The sequence below is a fragment of the Gorilla gorilla genome, chromosome 6, assembly GCF_029281585.2.
Source record: "Gorilla gorilla gorilla isolate KB3781 chromosome 6, NHGRI_mGorGor1-v2.1_pri, whole genome shotgun sequence".
Lineage (NCBI taxonomy): Eukaryota > Metazoa > Chordata > Mammalia > Primates > Hominidae > Gorilla > Gorilla gorilla.
The window spans coordinates 151,909,638-151,933,501 of record NC_073230.2 but is presented as its reverse complement, the minus strand read 5'-3'; the positions used below and the strand labels follow the sequence as shown (position 1 = coordinate 151,933,501).

General features: G+C 46.4%; 2 protein-coding genes and 2 gene segments (V, D, J or C); all 4 read right to left on the bottom strand.

Annotated features, from left to right (window-relative positions):
• LOC101146757 (T cell receptor beta constant 2-like) overlaps positions 1-23,864 on the bottom strand; it is a 112,979-nt gene that overhangs the window by 69,459 nt on the left and 19,656 nt on the right.
• Positions 1-23,864, bottom strand: part of LOC101146303 (T cell receptor beta constant 1-like) — an 84,071-nt gene that overhangs the window by 60,132 nt on the left and 75 nt on the right. The window contains 1 exon segment of the C gene segment in view: positions 23,302-23,594. Within this exon segment, the coding sequence occupies positions 23,302-23,594 (293 nt within the window).
• LOC101147134 (serine protease 1) lies at positions 504-6,025 on the bottom strand. The gene is made up of 5 exons (XM_055347142.1): positions 5,995-6,025; positions 2,861-3,020; positions 1,549-1,802; positions 1,009-1,145; positions 504-708 (listed from the first exon to the last, which is right to left on the bottom strand). Exons 1-5 carry the CDS (start codon positions 6,023-6,025, stop codon positions 556-558), a joined length of 735 nt encoding a protein of 244 aa, XP_055203117.1. The 3' UTR covers positions 504-555.
• Positions 11,016-15,328, bottom strand: LOC115930162 (serine protease 1). 4 transcript variants are annotated; one of them, XM_063708818.1, is made up of 6 exons: positions 14,513-14,552; positions 13,330-13,489; positions 12,934-12,975; positions 12,022-12,275; positions 11,485-11,621; positions 11,016-11,187 (listed from the first exon to the last, which is right to left on the bottom strand). In XM_063708818.1, the coding sequence occupies exons 1-6, from the start codon at positions 14,550-14,552 to the stop codon at positions 11,035-11,037; spliced, it is 786 nt and encodes a 261-aa protein (XP_063564888.1). In that variant the 3' UTR covers positions 11,016-11,034. The 4 variants fall into 4 exon arrangements, with proteins under 4 accessions (XP_063564888.1, XP_063564890.1, XP_063564887.1 ...); XM_063708820.1 differs by having other exon boundaries at positions 12,946-12,948; XM_063708817.1 differs by lacking the exons at positions 12,934-12,975; positions 14,513-14,552 and adding an exon at positions 15,247-15,328.

Genomic DNA, 23,864 nt, shown 5'->3' with positions numbered 1-23,864 from the left:
GGGAGATTTATTTGCATCTGATTTTCCAGGTGAATGAGAACGGAGGGCTTGGTCGAGGGTTTGGTGCCGACACATTCCTGGGAGAGGCACGTCATCACCAACAGGATTTGTCATTATTATTGTATTTTAGCAAGAAGATTCAGCTGGTCAGGTTTTTTGGGCCACCTCGAAGATGCTGACACATTTTCTGTGCTGTAATTGTTCTGAAGGCAGAGTAGCTCTAACTACTGTGAGAAGCCCAAATAAAAATCAATACCCACCCCCCCACCCCAAAGACCACCTTTCTGAAACAGGTATCTCTAGAAAACAGTGCCCCCTTTCTCCCCAGCTTCTTCTTATTTTTGGATTCCATCTCTTTGTATGTGCTAATCTAGTGTACCATGGAACACATTTTGGGAGCTGGTGCCTATGCTTACCTTTAAAGGGGCAGTCGTGTCTAACCTGAAATTGGAGGATGCTTTCCAGTGTGAAGGAGTGAGAGGGAGCAGGCACAGACACAGACAGTGAGAACAGGGTCACTTTATTGGTATAGAGACTGAAGAGATACTGGGGGCTTTAGCTGTTGGCAGCAATGGTGTTCTGAATCCAGTTCACATAGTTGTAGACCTTGGTGTAGACTCCAGGCTTGTTCTTCTGGGCACAGCCATCACCCCAGGAGACAACTCCTTGGAGCTGTCCATTGCAGACCACAGGGCCACCAGAGTCACCCTGGCATGAAGAAGGGACAAGTTGTATGGAGAGATGGAGGAGGAATATAGCTACATTTACTCTGAACCTTAAAAGACCCCTTTCCAGCCAGCTCTGTGGCTCCATGTCCTTCTCATTGTGGCCCATTCTCTGTTCTTCCTAAGCAGACAGGATGTAGCCCAAGGGAGTCTTCCTCACTTCTCCATGTGGGCACTGCAGGGAGCCTCCTCAACCCCACCACCTTTTGAGTTCAAATCTTTTTCCCTGGTGGGGCCTGGGTATCAGTGGGAGCCTCAGCATGGGAAGGGTTGGTGAAATCACCTGACAGGAATCCTTGCCTCCCTCAAGGAAGCCCACACAGAACATGTTGCTGGTAATCTCTCCAGGGTAGGAGGCTTCACACTTAGCCTGGCTCAGCACAGGAGCGTCCAGGCACTGCAGCTCGTCTGGGTAGTCGGCTGTGAGGATCAGGAAGAGATCAAAGAAAGTAGAAATGTGGGTCAGGCCAGAGAAGGAGACAATAATCTTGGATGGAACACTGAAGAGGAACACAGCCCCTGGAGAGGACTCCAGAACATAAGTCCTGGCAAGGGACTCTGGCTTTTCGTTCCCAGAATGATCATTGTTGAACCCCTCCCAAGACGTGATCACAGCAAGTTCTCCATTTGTCCTGTCACTTGATTTTAGGAGCCAAGTCCTTGAGACTTTGCATCTCTCTGGTGCCCAGTGCAGAGTCTGTGTGTAATGGGCACTCGAAATGTGTCTTAAGCCTGGAGGCGAGAGGATTTAAGTTAAGGGGCATGGTTTGTCCTGGTAATTGTGAGGATGGAGGGAAGTAGAAGGACACAGGGTCACACTCACCGCCAGAGCTCGCAGTGTTGCCCCAGCCAGAGATGAGGCACTTCGTGCCAGTGGCTGGAGGGGCGGTGGGCAGAGAGACGGTGGACACGCGGGCGTTGATGACTGCAGGTGAGGAGAGCTTGATTAACATGATGTCATTGTTCAGAGTCTTCTTGTCGTATTGGGGGTGGCGGATGATCTTGGCTGCATTGATGAACTGCTCATTCCCCTCCAGGACTTCGATGTTGTGCTCTCCCAGTCTCACCTGGATGCGGCTGATGGGCAGGGCAGACGTGGTGAAGACCTTCTCCCACAGCCAGGGCACCTATCCCACCTTCCCCAGGTTCCTCAAGCTCCCTGCTCATGGACATCTCTGGAGGCATGGGTTGGGGTGTGTGGCCATATCGCATGGGCAGCAGAAGGATGTGGGTCAGTGCAGATGTGAGACCCAGGACCTATCTGCTTCAGAGGTTGGTGGTAGTGCAGTGGGGAAGAGTCAAAGGGATCCCACCAGAGGCTGCTCCTCAACCTGCCTTCCCAGACTCTTTCCCACAATCTCCACAGTCACTAGCACTGTGGGCACAAGGAGCTCCTTGAAGTTTTCCCAGCATTCTTCACCCCAGGCCTTTGCTAACTGTGCACAGTGCCTGTTCCTCCCTCCCTTCTTGGCCTGGTGAGAACCACCCTTCTGTGTAATCTAATCCAAGGGTAGCCATAGCATTAGCATCTCCTGGGAACTTGTTCGAAATGTGAATTCTTGGTCCTTACCCCCACCTACTGATCAGAACCTTGGGGATGGGACCCAGTGATTTGTGCCTTAACAAGCCTGCAGGGTGTTCTGATGCATATTCAGGTTTGAGAGTTCTTGGTGTAGGCAGCAGTTCTCAGCTCTGTCTATACACTCTACAGTTACCAGAGGTAGAGTGTAAAATTCTCACTGACATTCATACCCTCTTCCTGAAAATTTTGACTTAATTGCCCTGGGATAGGACAAAGACATCTGTATTTTTAAAAAGTCTTTCTTAGGTGGCTTTAATGTGTAGCTAACCAGCAAAAGTACTAGCCTGCTCTTCTCACTAGCTCTCACCACCCCAAGATCATCCCTGCCTGCTTTTATGACCACAACCCTTGCTGTTTCATGGATTTGCGTGGGTGTGAGAGCTTCCTGTCTTGTGTTCACTCTCTGCTCTGGAGAGTCCGCTGCTGCCAACAAGTTTTCTTCTCCACCACCTCTCCCATCCATCTTACCCAACCTCAATAGTTCCCTGGGCTGAAGCCAAGCTCTCCCAGGCAGACTGGCCGGGAGGTTTGCAGTCAGGGGCCCCACACTTACGACTTGTAGCAGTGACCTGCTGACACCACCCACTGTTCGTTGATGAGGGAGCCACCGCAGAAGTGGTAGCCAGAATTCAGGGACACCTGGTAGGGAAGAGAATTCTTCGTACAGGTGTAGCCCCCAACGATCTTGTCATCATCATCAAAGGGGGCAGCAACTGGAGTGGAGATGGGAAGGGAGAAGGCAAGTCAATAGCATGTTAGGGGTGGCGCTCCCAGCCTGCGGTTTCTTCCTGCTAATTAGAAATCCTTAACAAGCACAGTGAGTCTAGGCAAGGGAGGGAGCTCTGCCACCTCTGGTGATCATCACTGGATGTGGCTCCCAAGTCTCTGTGTCTCCAGGGCACATAGCTAGGTACCCTGTGGGGGCTCAGACCTCTCCTGGGGTCACCAGGCTGAAGTAGCAAGGAATGTCCTCACAATGCTTCCAGTGGGATAGGAGTTGGGATGTGGTTGTCTCTCCCACTGAGTGCTTCTCTCTTTTATTCATCACCTGTGTACTTCCCCTGGCTATTTGGGCCCTGGATTGTCAGGACGCTTTTGCCAAGCTAGGAAAACCCCCTGTCTGCATAGACCTGGCCATGACCACCTTCCCCCATAGCTCAGATCTGTGCAGTCAGGGCAGAGTTGAGGGCAGCCCTCAGGCTCACTTTGGCAGAACAAAGGTAGACTTTGTTATTGGCCAATAGAACAGCAATTCTTAACCTTGGCTGCAGGGCTGGAAATATTAAAAATCACCTGGGAAGCTTAAAAGCCCAGAACACAAGCTCTACCCCAGACAATTGAAGTTAGAATTTCTAGAGCTGAGTCTCTGGCATGAGTAATTTTTCAACCTCCCCAGGTGCATTCGAGGTTAGGAGCAGCTATAGTGGTGCTATTCTGTTGCTGTCGGAGCCAAGCCTGAAGCCTGCTGCTTCATTTCGTGGGACAGCCCCACCTGGCCCCCTTCCCAGCTTCTCCAACCACAACTCGGATATGGATGAATGACAGTGGTGGGAGTGAAGTCAAGGAGAAGGTGAACAGGTGAGGCTTAAAAAGAGCCCAAGGAGGATGGGAAGGAGAGATGCCAGATGGAGGAAACGGAATATCAGAGCACAGTCAAAAGAGGAGAGGTGGTAAGAATGGAAGGACATTTGTCGGCCAGGAACAGTGGGGTGGTTGGGGCCTGAGGCAGGGCATGATACTCACGAGTAGCTGCCACAAAGGTAAGGATCAGAAGTGGATTCATAATGGTAGAGTGTGCCTGACTAGTGGTGGAGGACTCATCTTTATACCTCACGAGGATCCAGAGAGGAGGTGACTGTGAGGTGAGGGTCACCACTCCTCCCAGCACAAACAAACCTGCAGCTTTCCTCTTCCCAGGGTCTTGCAACAGCCTGGCTATGTTTGGCCACTCTCTGGGTTTGTGATTCACAGGTGATAAGGATACTTGCCTTCTGAGAGCAGAGAGGGAGACCGGCTGTTTCCTGCAAGGATACTGGGATGGGGAAGACAGGGAAAGTCAAGCCCCAGATAACAGAGCTGGGCTTTCTTAGGCCCTGGAGATGAGGGTTAGAAGGAGGGAGAATGGCCTAGCTGTTTACGAATCTTTCCACCTATTGGGAATGTATTTAATGTACTTAAGGAAGGGCAAGCATTGGTAAAAAGCTTGTATTTCAGTGTCCTGGGGCCCACATGAGAGGAACAAAGTCTTATCTAAGGCTCATTCCTGTGAATATGAAGATGCTTCTCTCCAGTCAGTGTGCAGGAAGGTCAAATGCAAGATTTTGGGGAATGAGAATTCCAACACTAAGGGGTAAGGAGAAGGGAGACTCAGCATTCCATAAGATTCTGGGCTTCCAGATTTCTCTCCTTCCTACCAAGGCTTAAGGATGGGAAGTGTTTCAAAGAAGGAGGGGGCACAGTTTCTGTAGGAGCTTTCTCAGTGCATCTGGAGGATGGAAAACCAATGGCGCACTCCTCCCCTTCTTCAATGTGAAGACATTTGTCTGTCTCATGTGCATCCTGTCATAGGTTCTTTTTATGCAGCCTCATGGTTGTCCTTGCAACCTGCACTCAGGTGATGCAAACTGACCCACCTGCTCAGGGTTGACAGTCTGAACCAGAATGATCAGATGATCATTTTCTATTTTTGATGCAGTGAGATTATGCTTGGCTCAGTACAAAGTGAATCTTCCCAGAGAATATCCTGATTTGGGCCCTACCAAGGCTACTAAGACACAGTTGTGTAATTGACTGAGGCACAACCTGGCCAGAGCAGTGTGGAGATGGAGATGCTGTCTGCGCTCAAGTCTAATGATATAATGAAACGAGGAGCTTCCTTATGAGGGTGCTTTCCCTTCTCAGCAACTCTGAGCTCAGGTTGGTGATAGACAGGAGTGAGCAGAGTTCAAGTTTGAATCCTTTGAAAGGTACAAGAAGCAGGGATGTTCTGGAGACAGTGAACAAAATGAGAGAAGCTCAGAAACTTGGTGTTGAAATTGGACATGGCCAGGGGGCTAGAGGGAGGAAGCAAATGGAAACCAGAGGGAATTGGAAAAAATGCCACAGTGGGGCCCGTGGAGTTGAGAGGACACACAGAGTACCTTCAGGTTCAGCTCCTGGTATGGCCACCCAGCCAGCTTCCCCAGAGCCAGGAGATCCACTGCTCAGAGACCCCTCTCCACCCTGTACCCCCTCTAATCACTGATGGCCTTATACCTAACACTGCTGTACTTAGATGGTGCGTGGTGCCTGACAACTTTACAAGAGTTTTCATAAGCAACAGTGGTACATTGCTTTTCATTGATGCTGAGTTTCACAGTTTAACTTCCCACAAACATGCTAATTGTGATTTGTGCAGAGCAAAATTATTTCCATTTATAGAGGAAGAGACTGAGATTCAGAAGGATTCTGTCTTGCCCAAGAATACAGATCTTGGCAGAGCTGACCATAAGGCCAATGGAAGCCATGGAGAGCATGTGAAATGTGGGAATTGCTGCAGGTGGCGTCTAAAAGGAGATTTATTGAGGATCAGGGCAGAGGTCCCCAGAGGACAAACTGTACATCTGATTCCTTCCTGGTGCTTTTCTTCCTGGCAGAAATGGATGATTGAATTCATCTTTCTCCTGGCGCCTTGTCTCAGAGCCTTACCTTGCCACAGTTCCAGACCCATCCAGGCCATGACTGCCATGTAGATGACACACCTCTCTGCTCACGAATAACTGGCCAAGCCTGAGGTAGCCAGGTTTTGGAGCTTTGATAATATCGGTTTTTCCTGTGTTGTCCCTAAACATGTTGTTTGATTTTGTCCCTTTGTCATGGGGTCTTCACAGAACTTCTGCCTTAGAGGATATGGAGAGACTTTTGCTCTAGCAACTGTAGACACTAGTGTGCACTCAACAGGGATGTGAACCTTGGTAGGAGATGGAAAACTTTTTTGGGAAAGGGGGTTTTTGGATCAGTGCTTGTGGCTCTGATTCTCTGTCTGAAAGGGAACACCCAAGAATATGAGGATTTTCTGTATCTAGAGCTTGAAGACTAGCCTTCTCCAGTATTTTGTGCTCTTCTTTAAATGATCACAGTATAGTCTGAGGTCAGCTTTCTTCAAAAAGGAATGACCTTACAGACAGAGAAGATAGCTATAGGTGGAGGCTGTTACCTCATACTGTAGACTCAGATGTGTAGGATAGGTTCAGATCTACCTGCCCAAGCTCAATTTGGAGGACATGTCATTCTTGGTACTGTTCTTTCTGAGCTACAGATTTCTTTGTCTACTTCTCTAAGACGCCTTTCTGGCTTGTATTTAGTGCTTAGCACACCAAACCACTGTCCTTCAGTTATGATAACAGTGAATTATTTCTGTGTGCTTACTATATACCATGTAACTTACTGTACAGCATGTAACTCATATAAGTTAAGAATTTTTTTTTTCATTTCATCATCACAACCACCTATGGGATTGCCCATTTTACAGATGATCAAATGATCATTTTACAGATGATCAAATGAGCTTTCTGGAGGTGAAGTGAATCTTCCATGTCCAAGAGCAGCAGCTCCCAGCCAGAGCCGGCCCTGCCTGCACTCAAGACCTTGGCAAAGCAACCAGAGCCAGAAAGAACCACGAGAGAAGCTTTCAAAGACTTTCAGCCACTTTGTCACCCTTTTTTTTCTCTTCTCTCCTGCATTTTTCTCCATCTCCAAGTATGTTTCGGGATGTGGATGCCTGTCCCCACAGAAAAACACTTGGGATTCATTCCTGATACCCCAATTCATCCCAATTTTCCCCTCTTTAAAGTCAGATCCCATCTACCTGTTTGGTCAGAGAGATGTGTGTTTTAAAATCCCCGAGGAAGGAGGCAGGGACTGTGCCCTCAGATGATTATTGGTGAAGTGGATTTATGCTTAAAATCAGTTTAAGAGAATGTTGCTGTGACTCTGCCTAGGACAGGCAGCCCACTGTGGCCCTGCCTGATGAGGGAAGCCCACAGATACACTAGGTTTCTCACCTGTGGCTGCCAGTGTCTGCAGAGTCAGAATTGAGCTAATCCTGTGAAAGGATGAGCACTGATGGGCAGTTGTATGGTAGGTTGCTATGGGGCTTCTTGATCTCTCAAATTCCACATGACAAGATCAGTGCATGCGTGAGGGGCCCCTTCCCAGCCGACTCTGGTGGCTACAAACATGCTCAGGTGTGGAAGATCTTACCACTTTACCTTTGGTTTTTCTTTGAAAAACAAACAACAAAAGACAGATGAAAATAAAAATTCTACCAGTGGGCAGGCAAGAATTCTCGTTGGGAAAGGGATGTTTGTGGCTTTTCCCCACATTGGCCTTGAAAGAGCTTGGCTGCAGAGTGGCTATTAGTAAAATGTCCACAAAATAGAAGATGCTGGTGAGGCTGCAGAGCAAAGGGAATGCTTGTGCACTATTGGCCAGAGTGTAAATTAGTTCATGGAAAAATTAATGCAGAAAACAGTTTGGAGATATCTGAAACAATTTAAAACAGAACTACCTTTCCACCCAGCAATTCCTTTACTGGGCATTTACCCAAAGGAAAATAATTGTTCTGCCAAAAAGACACATGCTCTCGCATGTCCATCACAGCACTATTCACAGTAGCAAAGCCATGGAATGAACCTAGGTGGCCATCAGCGGTAGACTGGATAAAGAAAATGTGGTACATATACACCATGGAATACTATGCAGCCATGGAAAGAATGAAATCATGTCCTTTGCAGCAACATGGATGGAGCTGGAGACCATAATCCTAAGCAAATTAACATAGGAACAGAAAACCAAATATCACGTTCTCATGTATAAGTAGGAGGTGAGCATTGGGTTAAAATGGATAGAAAGATGGGAAGAGTAGACACTGCAACTACTAGAGGGAAGAGAGAAGGAGTGTGGAAAGGGCTGAAAAAATACCTATTGGGTACTATACTTAGTTCCTGAGTGATGAGATCATTTGTGCCCCAAACCTCAGCATCACACAATATACCCATGTAACAAACCTGCAGAGGTACCCCATGAATCTAAAATAAAATTTGAAATTATTTTTTAAAAAATAGGGCCTGGGCCAGAAGCGGTGGCTCCCACCTGTAATCCTAGCACTTTGGATCACTTGAGGTCAGGAGTTCAAAGCCACACTGGCCAACATTGTGAATCCCTGTCTCTGATAAAAATACAAAAAAAAGAAAAAATTAGCTGGGCATGGTGGCATGCACCTGCAGTCCCAGGTACTTCGGAGGCTGAATCACTTGAACCCGGGAGGCAGAGGCTGTAGTGAGCAGAGATCATGCCATGGCACTCCAGCCTGGCTATTGTTCAGCCAGAAGGAGATGTTTTGTGTGAAGGCTGAGGTGGGGGCTCTTCGGAGCCTCTGTGAGAAGGAGGTCCTAAGCCGTGGCGGTGGACAGAGTTGTAGCTTTCTGCCTCTTTGCCCTTTGGACTGGACCCACAGGTGAACAGTACCAGCCTCGATCCCAAGCACACACTCTGCAGACCTTCACATCTCACAGTCTCATGTGAGCAAATGGACTGGGAAAGCTGTGTGGCCTGAGAAAAGGCAACCCCATTGCCTGACTCTCACACAGTATTTTGTCTTGGATTTTGAATAATAAGCATTTTTTTTTTGCTTGTTTTGTGTTTTCGGTGGTGGTGGTGGTGGTTTATTTTACACTGACCACTTGCAAGATATACCATGGTTATCTGTGATTTTCATGCACTGTTTCTGCTGGCAACCCTTCTCAGTGGGGTGACTCAGTTTTCTGTGTAAAGACTCTATGTGGCCGAGGTAGGAGGTGAAGCAGCTGTCTGGAAGGCCATTGGGATCCTTATGTCTGTCTCTTGGCTTGAGGTAACTAGCTGGGCTTTGATAGGAATGATCTGAATGGAGACAGAAAACCCTGGAAACTAATACTCCCTGCCCAGCCAAGCCCTGTTTATATGAAGCGTTTTGTTCTTCCCTTGACTCTTGAGTAATGATGATATTCAGATGAGGCATTGACATTGTGGTAAGAAAGGGAAAATATGTATCTGTCTTGTCTGTCTATCTATCTACTGGATATATGTCTTCAAAAGCAGACAAACCCAAGGCTGTAAGCTGAACTAGGGTCTGCGTTTGGACTCCATAAAAACAAAATCCGTGTTGGACAAAGTGATGTTTGTATGCAATGACTTTTCTGGGTGACCCATGTGTATCTGTCCATTGTGTGCAAGCCCTGAGCCCTGTTTTCCTCTGAAGATAGTGAGTGGTAGCTGTCTCTTCACACGAACCACACATCTGGAGCCCAGATGGCCCTCTCAAGGTAATTGATCTTACACATTTACTGTTTACCAAACAAGTGTCTGATGCATACTTGGGTGTATTCCACAGCATGTGGACTGCGGTCCCTTGTGTTTGCCAGGAATGCTGTGCTCCATGTAGAGGTTTTCCTCTACTCATCACTGCAATTTGCACACTGCTCCGTGGACACTTGGAGGCCTGTGCTCTGTTCCCTGTAACTGGAAATGTGCTCTGAACTTGTCTGTCTTCCTTGGCTGCTCCTGGCCCTTGTTACCAGCTCCCAGGGGTGTCCACAACCACTTGGGACAGAAGGTGAAGGTGGAATTTCAAAGAGAAGCTTGCTTGGATCTTCGGTGCCAAGCTTGGAAGAGCTATGGCCCCAACATGGTCCCTCTCAGAATGGCCAGGAGGAGGCTTTGGCAGGTGCCAGAGGTGCCAGGGTGCCTGCTTCCCTCTGCTGCATCCAGTGGGTGCAAGCCAACCAACATGTGGCCAGAGTGGCTGCTCAGATGTCTTTCCCTCCAGTTTTTTTAAAGGAGTCCCACAGAAGTCATTTGAAGTATCTCAAAGGGAAGCAAGTTATATGAAAATGATTCCTACCTCGGTTAATTGATCAAATGGGTGAATCTTGACCCTCTCTAGTTTCTTTCCCTGGTCAGAGTGGGGAGCTGGTGTCAGCTGTTCAATTCAGTGTGGCATCCTACCCCAAAGGCAAAGAAGACAAAATTGCAGCATGCAGAGTTGGGCTTGATTCCCAAGTCACAGTCTGGCTCCCGCTATGGTAGGTGGAACATCTCTCTAGCCTGCTCATAGAGATGGAACTAGGGAATTGAGGGAAGAGTTTGGGGGCCAGGGAGATTTTCTTGAGTCTGATTTTCCAGGTGAATGAGAAGGGATGGCTTGGTTGAGGGTTTTGTGCCGACACATTCCTGGGAGAGGCACATCATCACCGACAGCATTTGTCATTCTTGTTGTATTTTAGCAATAGGATTCAGCTGGTCACATTTCTTGGGCCACCTCAAAGATGTTGACACCTTTTCTGTGCTGTGATTGTTCTGAAGGCAGAGTAGCTCTACCCACTGTGAGAAGTCCAAATAAAAATCAATACCCCCTGCCGCAAAGACCGCCTTTCTGAAAAATACTTTTCTCTAGAAAACAGTGTCCCCCTCTCTCCCAAGCTCCTTCTTATTTTTGGATTCCATCTGTTTGTATGTGCTAATCTAGTGTACCATGGAACACATTTTGGGAGATGGGGGCTCTGCTTACCTTTAAGCGGGGGAGTTGTGTCTGACCTGAGATTGGAGGATGCTTTCCAGTGTGAAGGAGTGAGAGGGAGCAGGAACAGACACAGACAGTGAGAACAGGGTCACTTTATTGGTATAGAGACTGCAGAGGGACCAGGGGCTTTAGCTGTTGGCAGCTATGGTGTCCTTAATCCAGTCCACATAGTTGTAGACCTTGGTGTAGACTCCAGGCCTGTTCTTCTGGGCACAGCCATAGCCCCAGGAGACAATTCCTTGGAGCTGTCCATTGCAGACCACAGGGCCACCAGAGTCACCCTGGGGGGAAGAAGGGACAAATCGTATGGAGAGATGGAGGAGGAATATAGCTACATTTACTCTGATCCTTAAAAGATCCCTTTCCAGCCAGCTCTGTGGCTCCACGTCCTTCTCACGGTGGCCCATTCTCTGTTCTTCCTAAGCAGACAGGATGCAGCCCAAGGCAGCCTTCCTCACTTCTCCATGGGGCACTGCTGGGGAGCCTCCTCAGCCCCACCACCTTGGGAGTTCAAATCATTTTCCCTGGTGGGGCCTGGGTATCAGTGGGAGCCTCAGCATGGGAAGGGGTCAAATCACCTGGCAGGAATCCTTGCCTCCCTCAAGGAAGCCCACACAGAACATGTTGTTGGTAATCTTTCCAGGGTAGGAGGCTTCACACTCAGCCTGGCTCAGCACAGGAGCGTCCAGGCACTGCAGCTCGTCTGGGTAGTCGGCTGTGAGGATCAGGAACAGAACAAAGAAAGAAATGTGGGTTAGGCCAGAGAAAGAGACAATAGTCTAGGATGGAACACTGAAGAGGAACACTGCCCCTGGAGAGGACTCCAAAACATAAGTCCTGGCAAGGGACTCTGGCTTTTAGTTCCCAGAATGATCATTGTTGAACCCCTCCCAAGAGGTGATCATATCAAGTTCTCCATTTGTCCTGTCTTTTGATTTTAGGAGCCAAGTCCTTGAGACTTTGTATCTCTCTGGTGCCCAGTACAGAGCCTGTGTGTAATGGGCGCTAGAAATGTGTCTTAAGCCTGGAGGTGAAAGGATTCAAGTTAAGGGGCATGCTTTGTCCTGGAAATTGTGAGGATGGAGGGAAGTAGAAGGACAAAGGGTCCCACTCACCGCCAGAGCTCGCAGTGTTGCCCCAGCCGGAGATGAGGCACTCGGTGCCAGCAGCTGGAGGGGCGGTGGGCAGAGAAATGGTGGACACACGGGCATTGATGACGGCAGGTGTGGAGAGCTTGATCAGCATGATGTCATTGTTCACAGTCTTCCTGTCGTATTGGGGGTGGCGGATGATCTTGGCCGCATTTATGAACTGCTCATTCCCCTCCAGGACTTCGATGTTGTGCTCTCCCAGTCGCACCTGGATGCGGCTGATGGGCAGGGCAGGCGTGGTGAAGCCCTTCTCCCACAGCTGGGGCACTCATCCCACCTTCCCCAGGTTCCTCAAGCTCCCTGCACATGGACAGCTCTGGAGGCATGTGGTGGGGCATGTGGCCATATCGCAAGGGCAGGATAGGGATGTGGGTCAGTGAAGGTATGAGAACCAGGACCTTTCTGCTCCAGAGGTTGGTGGTAGTGGGGTGGGGAAGAGTCAAAGGGATCCTCCAGAGGCTGCTCCTCAATCTGCCTTCCCAGACTCTTTCCCACAATCTATACAGTCAATAGCACTGTGGGCATAAGGAGCTCTTTGAAGTTTTCCCAGCATTCTTCACCCCAGGCCTTTGCTAACTGCGCACAGAGCCTACTCCTCCCTCCCTTCTTGGCCTGGTGAGAACCACCCTTCTAATCTAATCCAAGGGTAGCCATAGCATTAGCATCTCCTGGGAACTTGTTAGAAATGTAAATTCTTGGTCCTTACCCCCACCTACTGATCAGAACCTTGGGGATGGGACCCATTGATTTGTGCCTCAACAAGCCTGCAGGGAGTTCTGATGCATACTCAGGTTTGAGAGTTCTTGGTGTAGGCAGCGGTTCTCAGCGCTGTCTATACACTCTACAGTTACCAGAGGTAGAGTGTGAAATACTCACTGATATTCACACCCTCTTCCTGATAATTTTGAGTTAATTGCCCTGGGATAGGACACAGGGATCAGTATTTTTAAAAACGCTTTCTTACGTGGCTTTAACGTGTAGCTAACCAGCAAAAGGTACTTTCCTGCTTTTCTCACTAGCTCTCACCACCCCAAGATCATCCCTGCCTGCTTTTATGACCACAACCTTTGCTGTTTCTTGGATTTGTCTTGGTGTGAGAGGTTCCTGTCTTGTGTTCACTCTCTGCTCTGGAGAGTCAGCTGTTGCCAGCAAGATTTCTTCTCCACCACCTCTCCCATCCATCTTACCCAACCTCAGTAGTTCCCTGGGTGGAAGCCAAGCTCTCCCAGACAGCCTGGCTGGGAGCTTTGCAGTCAGGGACCCCACACTTACGACTTGTAGCAGTGAGCTGCTGATACCACCCACTGTTCGTTGATGAGGGAGCCACCGCAGAAGTGGTAGCCAGAATTCAGGGACACCTGGTAGGGGAGAGAATTCTCCTCACAGGTGTAGCCCCCAACGATCTTGTCATCATCATCAAAGGGGGAAGCAACTGGAGTGGAGATGGGAAGGGAGAAGGCAAGTTAGTAACATGTTACGGGTGGCCCTCCCAGCCTGCGGTTGCTTCCTGCTAATTAGAAATCCTTAATAAGCACAATGAAGCTAGGCAAGGGAGGGAGCTCTGCCACCCCTGGTGAGCATCACTGGATGTGACTGCCAAGTCTCTGTGTCTGCAGGGCACATAGCTAGGTACCATGCGGGGGCTCAGATCTCTCCTGGGGTCACCAGGCTGAGGACGCAAGGGATGTCCTCAAAATGCTTCCAGTGGGATAGCAGTTGGGATGTGGTTGTCTCACCCACTGAGTGCTTCTTTTATTCATCACCTGTGTACTTCCCCTGGCTATTTGAACCTGGATTGTCAGGATACTTTGGCCAAGCTAGGGAATCCCCTGGCTGCGTAGACCTGGCCATGACCATCTTCCCCCATAGCTCAGATCTGTACAGTCGGGGCAGAGTTGACGGCAGACCCCAGGCTCACTTTGGCAGAACAAAGGTAGATGTTGTTATTGGCCAATAGAACAGCAATCCTTACCTTGGCTGCATGGCTGGAAATGTTAAAAATCACCTGGGAACCTTAAAAGCCCACTACACAGCTTGCACACCAGACAAATGAAGTTAGAACTTGTAGAGTTGAGTCTCTGGCATGCATAATTTTCCAACCTCCCCAGCTGCATTTGAAGTTAAGAGCAGCTATAATGGTGCTATTTTGGTGCTGCAGGAGCCAAGTCTGAAGCCTGCTGCTTCATTTTGTAGGCCAGCCCCATCTGGCCTCCCTTCCCAGCTTCTCCAACCGTAGCTTGGGTATGGATGAATGACAGTGGTGGGAGTGAAATCAGGGAGAAGGTGAAACAAGTGAGGCTTAAAAAGAGCCCAAGGAGGATGGGAAGGAGGGCTGCCAGATGGAGGAAATAGAATATCAGAGCATAGTCAAAAGAGGAGAGGTGGCAAGAATGGCAGGGCATGTGTCTCCCAGGAAAGGGGGTGGGTGAGGCCTGAGGCAGGGCATGAAACTCACCAGCAGCTCCCACAAAGGCAAGGATCAGGAGTGGATTCATGGTGGTAGAGTGTGCCGGACTGGTGGTGGAAGGCCTGTCCTTATACCTCCCAAGGATCAGCAGAGGAGGTGTCTGTGAAGTGAGGGTCACCACTCCTCCCAGCACAAACACACCTGCAGGTTTCCCCTTCCTAGGGTCTTGCATCAGCTCGGCTATGTTTAGCCACTCTGTGGGTTTGTGATTCACAGGTGATAAGGATACTTGCCTTCTGAGAGCAGAGAGGGAGACTGGCTCTTTCCTGGAAGGATTCTGGGATGGGAAAGACAGGGGAAGCCAAGCCCCGGATCACACAGCTGGGCTTTCTTAGGCCCAGGAGAGGAGGGTTAGAAGGAGGGAGAATGGCCTGGCTGTTTAGGAATCTTTTTAAGTATTGGGGATATATTTAAGGTACTTAAGGAAGGACAAGGGTTGGTAACCAGCTTGGCTTTTCAGCGTTCTGGGGCCCCCATGAGAGGAGCAAAGTCTGATCTAAGGCTCATTCCTGTGAATATGAAGATGTTTCTCTCCAGTCACCGTGGGGGAAGGTCAAATCCAAGACTTTGGGGAATGAGAATTCCAACACTAAGGGGTAAGGAGAAGGGACACTCAGCATTCCATAGGATTCAGGGCTTCCAGATGGCTCTCCTTCCTACCAAGGCTTAAGGATGGGAAGTGTTTCAAAGAAGGAGGGGGCACAGTTTCTGTAGGAGCTTTCTCAGTGCATCTGGAGGATGGAAAACCAATGGCGCACTCCTCCCCTTCTTCAATGTGAAGACATTTGTCTCTCTCATGTGCATCCTGTCATAGGTTCTTTTTATGCAGCCTCATGGTTACCCTGGCAACCTGTACTCACGGTGATTCAAACTGACCCACCTGCTTGGGGCTGACAACCTGAACCAGAATGACATGGCCCCTGATCACATGTCAGAGTTTGGACCATGATAAATCTGGGTTACGATCTGATCTGAGAATCAGCAGTAGGTAGAGATTTAAGCACATGGTAATTGGGTGACATATTGGGTTCAATAATGAAGATGTGAAGGGGTGGGTCTAGAATTTTCTATTTTAGATGCCGGGAGATTATGCGTGGCTCAGTACAAAGTGAATCTTCCCAGAGAATATCCTGATTTGGGCCCTACCAAGGCTATTAAGACACAGTTGTGTAACTGACTGAGGCACAACCTGGCCAGAGCAGTGTGGAGATGGAGATGCTGTCTGTGCTCAAGTCTAATGATGTAGGGAAAGGAGGGGCTTCCTTATGAGGGTGCTTTCCCTTCTCAGCAACTCTGAGCTCAGGCTGGTGATGGGCAGGAGTGAGTAGAGTTCAAGTTTGGATTCTTTGAAAGGTAAAAGAAGCAGAAATGTTCTAGAGACGGTGGACAAAATGGGAAAAGCTCAGAAACTTGGTGTTGAAATCGGACATGGCCAGGGGGCTAGAGGGAGGAAGCAAATGGAAACCAGAGGGAATTGGAAATAATGCCAAAGTGGGGCCCATGGTGTTGAGAGGACACACAGAGTACCCTCGGGTTCAGCTCCTGGTATGGCCGCTGAGCCAGCTTCCCCACAGCCAGGAGACCCACTGCTTGGAGACCCCCTCTCTGCCTCGTACCCCCTCTAATCACTAATGGGCCCATACCTAACACTGCTATGCTTAGATGGTGCACGGTGCCTGACAACTTTACAAGAGTTTTCATGTAAGCAACAGTGGTACATTACTTTTCATTTATGCTGAGTTTCACACTTTAACTTCCCACAAACATGCTAATTGTGATTTGTGCAGAGAAAAATTGTTTCCATTTATAGAGGAAGAGACTGAGATTCAGAAGGATTCTGTCTTGCCCAAGAATACAGATCTTGGCAAAGCTGACCATAAGGCCAACGGAAGCCATGGAGAGCATTGTGAAGTGTGGGAATTTCATCAAAGAGGAGGTATCTAAAAGGAGATTTATTGAGGATCAAGGCAGAGGTCCCCAGAGGACAAACTGTACATCTGATTCCTTCCTGGTGCTTTTCTTCCTGGTAGAAATAGATGATTGAATTTATCTTTCTTCTGGCACCTTGTCTCAGAGCCTTACCTTGCCACAGTTCGAGACCCATCCAGGCCATGACTGCCATGTAGATGACACACCTCTCCGCTCACGAATAACTTGCCAAGCCTGAGGTAGCCAGGTTTTGGAGCATTGATAAAATGGGGTTTTCCTGTGTTGTCCCTGAACATGTTGTTTCATTTTGTCCCTTGTCATGGGGTCTTCACAGAACACCTGCCTTAGAGGATAAGGAGAGACTCCTGCTCTAACAACTGTAGATACTAGTGTGCACTAAACAGGGAGGTGAACCTTGGTAGAAGATGGAAAATTTTTTTGGAAAAGGGGATTTTTGGATCAGTGCTTGTGGCTCTGACTCTCAGTCTGAAAGAGAACACCCAAGAATATGAGGATTTTCTGTATCTAGAGCTTGAAGACTAGCCTTCTCCAGTATTTTGCGCTCTTCCTTAAATGATCGCAAAATAGTCTGAGGTCAGCTTTCTTCAGAAAGGAATGACCTTACAGACAGAGAAGATAGCTATAGGTGGAGACTGTTACCTCATACTGTAGACTCAGATGTGTAGAATAGGTTCAGATCCAGCTGCCAAATCTCAATTTGGAGGACATGTCATTCTTGTTACTGTTCATTCTGAATTGTAGATTTCTTTGTCTACTTCTCAAGACATCTCTCTGGCTTGTATTTAGTGCTTAGCACACTAAACCACTTTCCTTTAATTTTGATAACAGTGAGTCTTTTCTGTGTGCTTACTATATACCACATAACTTACTCTACAGCATGTAACTCATGTAAGTTAAGAATGTTTTTTTCATTTTATCATCACAACCACCTATGGGCTTGCCCATTTTACAGATGATCAAATGAGCTTTCTGGAGGTGAAGTGGCTTGCTCAAGGCCACACAGCCAGGAGATTTTAAAGATGGGATGTAAGTATGGTGGTCCGACTCTAGGGCCTCCATGCTGTGCAATAGGGCATTCTGCTTTGCCTCCTCTGAGGTGATCCTTAGTGCAGCCTCACTGAGGTGGTAGGCAGCAGATATTGTTCTCTCCTTTTTACAGATGAACAATCTAAAGCTCAGAGGTCAAGTGTCTTCTCCAGGGTTACTTGTCTAAGGAAAGCAGAGATCATACTAGAACCTTCCCTATTCAGACAAAGTTTGTTCCCCTTCATGTTGCTACAGAGTTGCGTCTCTCAGACCTCCAGTAGTCTGCAAACTGTCAGATTCCAATTTTATTTTTTAACACTTTTTTCTCCAAATCCCACCAGATCTTTCTCCTACGTTCTTACTGAACTTCTCCTTGGGTTCCAGTATCTTTTATCATTCCCCAACCAGATTGTCAGATTTTAGGCTGTCTTACCCCCAAACTCCCAGCTCCTCTCCGCATCCATTTTTTTTTTCTAAGCTACTTTCTCCCGCACAGCACAATTTCTCTTTATCCAAAAAGGAATTATTTTCATTACCATATCATCCCAGGAATCATTGAATCTGGAGAGTGAAGGGAATGCTCTGTGTGATTCAGAAAACTCTGACTTGTAAGATGGAGTCGCAGAGCATGAACTGGTCAAGGCTGATCAGCTAAACGGAGTAGCCCATTCCTCCCCGCCTGCCTCCCGTCCCTCCTCTTGACTGCCTCTTGCCCCTCCTTCTGCCTGCCCAGCTGCTCCCCACCTTGAAGCCATGGAAGACATGCAAGTTTTATGCCCAGAGGGAAGTTTATAGTTCTGTTTATTCTTCAGGCTTCCATGTATGGGTAAATGGGGAAGCCTCTAGCACTTGACAGTAAACCTATGGTATTTTAAGGATAGATTGATTGCTCTAATATAATGGTGAGTCTTTCTGTTCACATTTCAGCCACTCCTTGACCACTCTCTTGTTTGGCCTATTAGAGCTGCTTAAGTGAGTCCAGGCTCCCTTAGACAAGAAGCAGAAGAAAGCCAGGACAGAGTGCAGGAGAAACACCCATGTAGTTTCTTATTATTGTAACATCTAGGATCTGTTTCATGATACTCAGAGTTTAATATATGATGTATGCATTTATTTTTCTAAATTATGCTAGCTCTAGACTGAGGCTCACAAGCTAGGTTTGGTGATAAATCCAGTCAACTGGGTTCCTTCTACTCATGTAGTTTATAAAAGTCTAGACTGTGTCATCCATTTGGAAGGCAGCCAATGGGTCAGTCATTTCCTCAAGATCATCTTGGCCAGGAGGGCCTTCAAAAGGCTCCTAAGGCTCAGAACTGAATGCTCCATCCACACAGGCACCAGCACAATTCCAACTGAGAACTTTCCACCCCAGGGCCACTGTGTTTGAGCAGGTTCTGCACTTTGCCTCTCTATAGAACCCATATCATCTGTTCCATTTCCCAGTCTTGGGTAAGGCAGCAGAACGGGGTTGGCACATGACATATGTACCTTTCTATTCAAATACAATGCTTGTTATCTGTAGTCCTCCTACAGTTCTGTAAAACACCGGAACTTATTCCTCCTATCTAGCTGTAATTTTGTGTCCTTTAATCTTTTTGTATCCTCCCCGCAACTAAAACATAAATTTAAAACAAGAATAAAAAATATAAAGTTTGAAGTGCTTATTCCTTTCCTGTTAGAATAATCTAGTTAATTGTCTTATGAGCTTAGATTATCTAAACTCAAATGCCTTTGTAGAGTTTTCCTCCAGGGAAATCCACTGCAGCTGTATAAATTTTCCTCTTATCTTTGAAATATATTTATTTACTCGCAAATATTTATTGAATTCCTGGAGTGATATTCCAAGAGTTCTTCTAGGCTATTTGGAAGCAGCAATGAAGAAGACAGAAAAGGTTCTTGTTTTCAGTGCATTCATGTGTGCATGTGCATGCATTTATGCACATATGAGGAGGTATAGAAATGGGATGCACATACATCGCTTTCAGTAAATGATGAGTACATATTATTAAAATAGGATAAAGTGGTAATATAATATGGCATGACTGCTGAAGTGCTGTTACGTAGAGTGGTCAGGAAACGTCTCTTTGGGGAGGTGGCATTTAAGTTAACACCTGAATAAAAAAGAACCAGCCATCTGCAGGTAGAGTTAGGGCTTTCATGATTTCCTTCTGAGTCTGCAACAGAAATCATTCAACGCACACAAACAATTGCTATTTAAAATTAAATAACCCTGTCATCTAGCCTATGGATATATACCTTGTCATGGGTTTTGATTGTATGAAGGATGATCATCAGTATATCAAACTGTTCTTATTAAAGTTAATGTAAAATATTTTTGACATGAAATGATATTTATGAAACATTGTTGGGTTAAGGGAATAAATTCTAAAACTACATATTGTATGATCTAATTTTATTAAATGGAGTGATTTTGACATTTTTATTTTGATAATATGCATATTTTATAATACCACAAATTTTTTTATTTAATTAAAATAGCTAAAAGAGAAACAATTGTAATGATAAAATTTTCTGAGAGAGGGCCATACTTATTCTTGAGGAAGGAATTGCTAGTGGTAAAATATGTTTTTATAGTGAGAAATACGTTTAGGTAGCAACTACACTAATTGCATATTTTGTCTCTATGTGCTTTTTATACAGATAATTGTATCACTTTCTTATTAAAAAAACCTACATTTAAAAACTCACTATTATTCTTATTTTCTATGGAGAAATTAAGGCATGGAGAAATTGTGTAACTTGTTAAGGTTACACCTAGTGTTAAAGCAGAAGAACCAAGTTTTAAACTTAGGTCTGTCACTTGACAAAGTTCAAGTTCCTAACCACAGTGCTTTAGTGCTTTTAAAGAGGCAATTTGTAATATAGGAAGGCGCTTCATAATCCAAGGCTTCACTGTAGGTAAATTTGTCAACTTCCTATGGTAATGGGAGCATGGGCCAGGAAGGTAAGCTAACACTGAACCCATGAGATAAAACAGGTATACATGTGCATTCCTGTGACCTGGAGAATTAGTACACATGGAAACTGGAGAAGGCCCATGAGACCTTACATGGACCAAAACTAGACAGGAATCACTGCTTTATAAAGCGAGGTACACAAAGAGATACACAGTTAGTGAAAGGATGAGCTAGAAAACTAATCCTAGAAGCAATTAACAAAGAATATTATTTATCTTGGTCTTGGCTTTGGGTGAAGGATTTTAAAAAATTTCCTCCGAATATTCATGGTCGCTGAACAGTCAGCCCATTGGGGTTTGAGACAGACATTCTATGACCAAGAAGATATATACTGAGAGTTATAAAATAAAGTGATATTAGGTCTGTAGCGCCTCAATTTCTTGACAGAGGCAAACATGAATTTTCCTAGAAAACCCACTTTTACTCCAGTATTTAAAGAATTCTGAAAGATGAATTCACATTAACTTACATAATTTACAAGGAAATAGGCTACCCTGAGTGAGAGCCAGCAGGCCACTGAAAACCAGATGCAAAAAGGCATCAAATGCTGGAATTGTCAGATAATAATTCCCAGTAGATGCTTAATATACTTATAAAAAGAAAATAGTTTTAAAATACACAAGGAACAAGATGCTTTCAAAAATGTCCACTCATATTTGTAAATGACCCAAGTGGATTTTCTGGAAATAAAAATTAATATAATTTAAATGAACAAAGTCAGTTGAAAGATTAAATTAGAGGCTTACTGGAGCTGAGGTATGAATTAGTAAACTAAACAGTAGTTTTAAAGAAATTACCCAGGTTGTAGCATAGAGAAGCAAAAAGAAGAAAAATATGACTGAATAGGTAAGGAGACTAGATGATAGTATGAAAGAAAATTGAACATAAGATATAGCTATACTTCTGGCCATCTCTTCTTCAATAAAATGTGGACAACAATCAGGTATACCAATTTAAGTTTTGGCCCCGAGAAGATTTCCCTTCACCACTACCTTTCAGAACCATACTTGGTTAGACTGTAATGATCCTTCCAGAATAATGTGAAGACCCGTTGAAAAAAATAAGCTCATGTTTCTCAACTGGAAATATGGAATTTCCGTGAAACTTGGGTGTGGTTTGAAGGTAAGAGGAGAAAAGTATGAGTGGGTAGCATGAGACTCTGAGATGTGCTCTTGAAATTGAATCGTGCCTTTTTCCAGCTGTGCTTAAGTATGGTCTTGATTATGTATGTTCCATTTGATAACAGAATGCTCTGGGCACAGCCGAATTTACAGTTTTGCAGATCAGATAATACCTTGTTCTGAATGCCATTATGAGGCATCCATTACAGAGCCAGGAGCAACTTTTCAAAAGAAGAAGGGGGATCGTTGGCCGGTAAGAGTATGGCTTTACACCAAAACTCTGCACCTGTCTGCAGGGCAATTCTCCAGGTGGCCTTGGACAAACTCAGTACTCCCCTATTTCTTGCTTGTAGTTCTCAAAAATAACTGTACAATGTTCTGGGAATGTAACATCCTGAGATAAGGAGGAACTGGCCAGAACAGCCAGGGCTCTGTTCCAGTCCCTTCTAGAAATAGAATGTCCTTCAATGCTTTGCCAAGCATGTCAAGTTGCTCTAGGATATAAAACCCAGGGTGGCTGCTCTCTGAGGTCCCTCAGTGGCAGTGCAAGTAGGGAAGGCACAGACAAGATTTCATCCACCCTGGGCAGCTTTCCTGAGCCTAGTGGGACTGGCTTTCCCTGAATCTTAGGCCTCTGTTTTCCCTTGCTGCCTGTATGTAAGTAATAAACACTCCTCATGTAATTTGTGTGTGTGAGCATTCTTTCTCTCTGGGATCTGGAAAGCAACAAAAGTATAGCCCAAGATGCAATGGTCTGAAGTGCAAATCAGGGCACAGAAAACCTGTTCCACACTGCCTTGTGATTCTCGTATTGGGGAATGTCAGGAGCTCCACAGAGCATCGGTATCTACCATAGGCTCTTCAAGAACAACTGGGTCTGCTTAGTCCATGGCCCAAGCAGCAGGAAGCTTTCATCATGGGCTTGTTCTGTCATAGAACCCTCTCTTGCACTGGCCCCAGCTTTACAGATTACATAGTAAATGGAATAGAGTAGCACAATCAAATGCAGTATATCCAAAGTTTAATTCAAAGTCCAAAGACTAAGCATTGCACCTCTTTCTCCGTGGTACGTGATCTAAGGTGCAGCAGCTTACTTCTTACATCTGGACCACTCCAAAACTCACCAGTATAGAAGGTTCCTGAACTTTGCAGATTTTATATTGGCCTGGGATACATGTGTCATATTGTCATATTGAAGCATCTAGAGGGCTTTATCATTCCTATTCACTGAGAACAACCAGATGTCATTAATATAATGTACCAGCTTTGTTTCAAGATGACTAAAGTTCTTCCAAAATATATTATGATAGAAAACCAGCTAAAAAGAGCCTTGAGATAAAACAGTTAAAGGCTATTACTGACCCCGCCACTTGAAGGAAACTATATCTGATTGTTTTTATTGGGTATTTCTGAGCACCCTTCTAGAAGAAATTTTACCCTCAGCTTTCCAGGAGCCACTCTTCCTGCCTGTGGATAGAACGCTCCAGCTAGTCCTACAGATGCTCTCCTCATCCCCAGTCTATCCATTCATACCCATGCCCACCCACAAACACAGAAACAGCTGTGTCTGCCCAAAAGCTGTGGTTTCCTCCTTCTGTCCCACCTTGGCAGGGCCTTCAGGCTCATGTGAGAGGAGCTGGGTAGGAGAGAGCTGAGGTTCTTGCTCAGATCTTTGATCTGTGCCCCGCACTGTGTCTTCAACGCTGCAGAGATATATGCTGCTGTCTTCAGGGCTCATGTTGCTCACAGTCAGAGTTGAGAATGTTAGGTTTGGGCGGCTGATGGGAAACTTGTCAATGATAAATCCACTCTCATATGTGGCCTCAGAGCCCTGATTTGCAGTTGCAATCAGTGTCAGGCTCTGTCCAGGTTGCTGACGGTACCAGAACATCATGGTGACTTGGCTATCGACTTGACACTGGATCGTCAGGGAAGTTCCACGTTGACAGATATCCCTGCTTGGCTTTTGAGAGATGACAGCACTGAACACAGAGCCTAGTTCCAGAGAGATATTCATGAGGACCGACAAGCTTGGGGTCAGACATCTCCCCAGGCAGGAAGGTCTCTGCTTTATCTCTCCAATACCACCTCAGCTCCCAAAGGACCCCAGGGAACTGCCTCCTTTTTATTGTGCCAACAATTACTCTGTTATGGTCCTTTAATCTAACATATCCCCTTCATCTTCTGTCTGGTGGCTTCAGACTCTCTGGAGAGAAAGTCTTTCCACCTCTCCACCCAGTGTTAACATTAACCCCAGACTCCTCA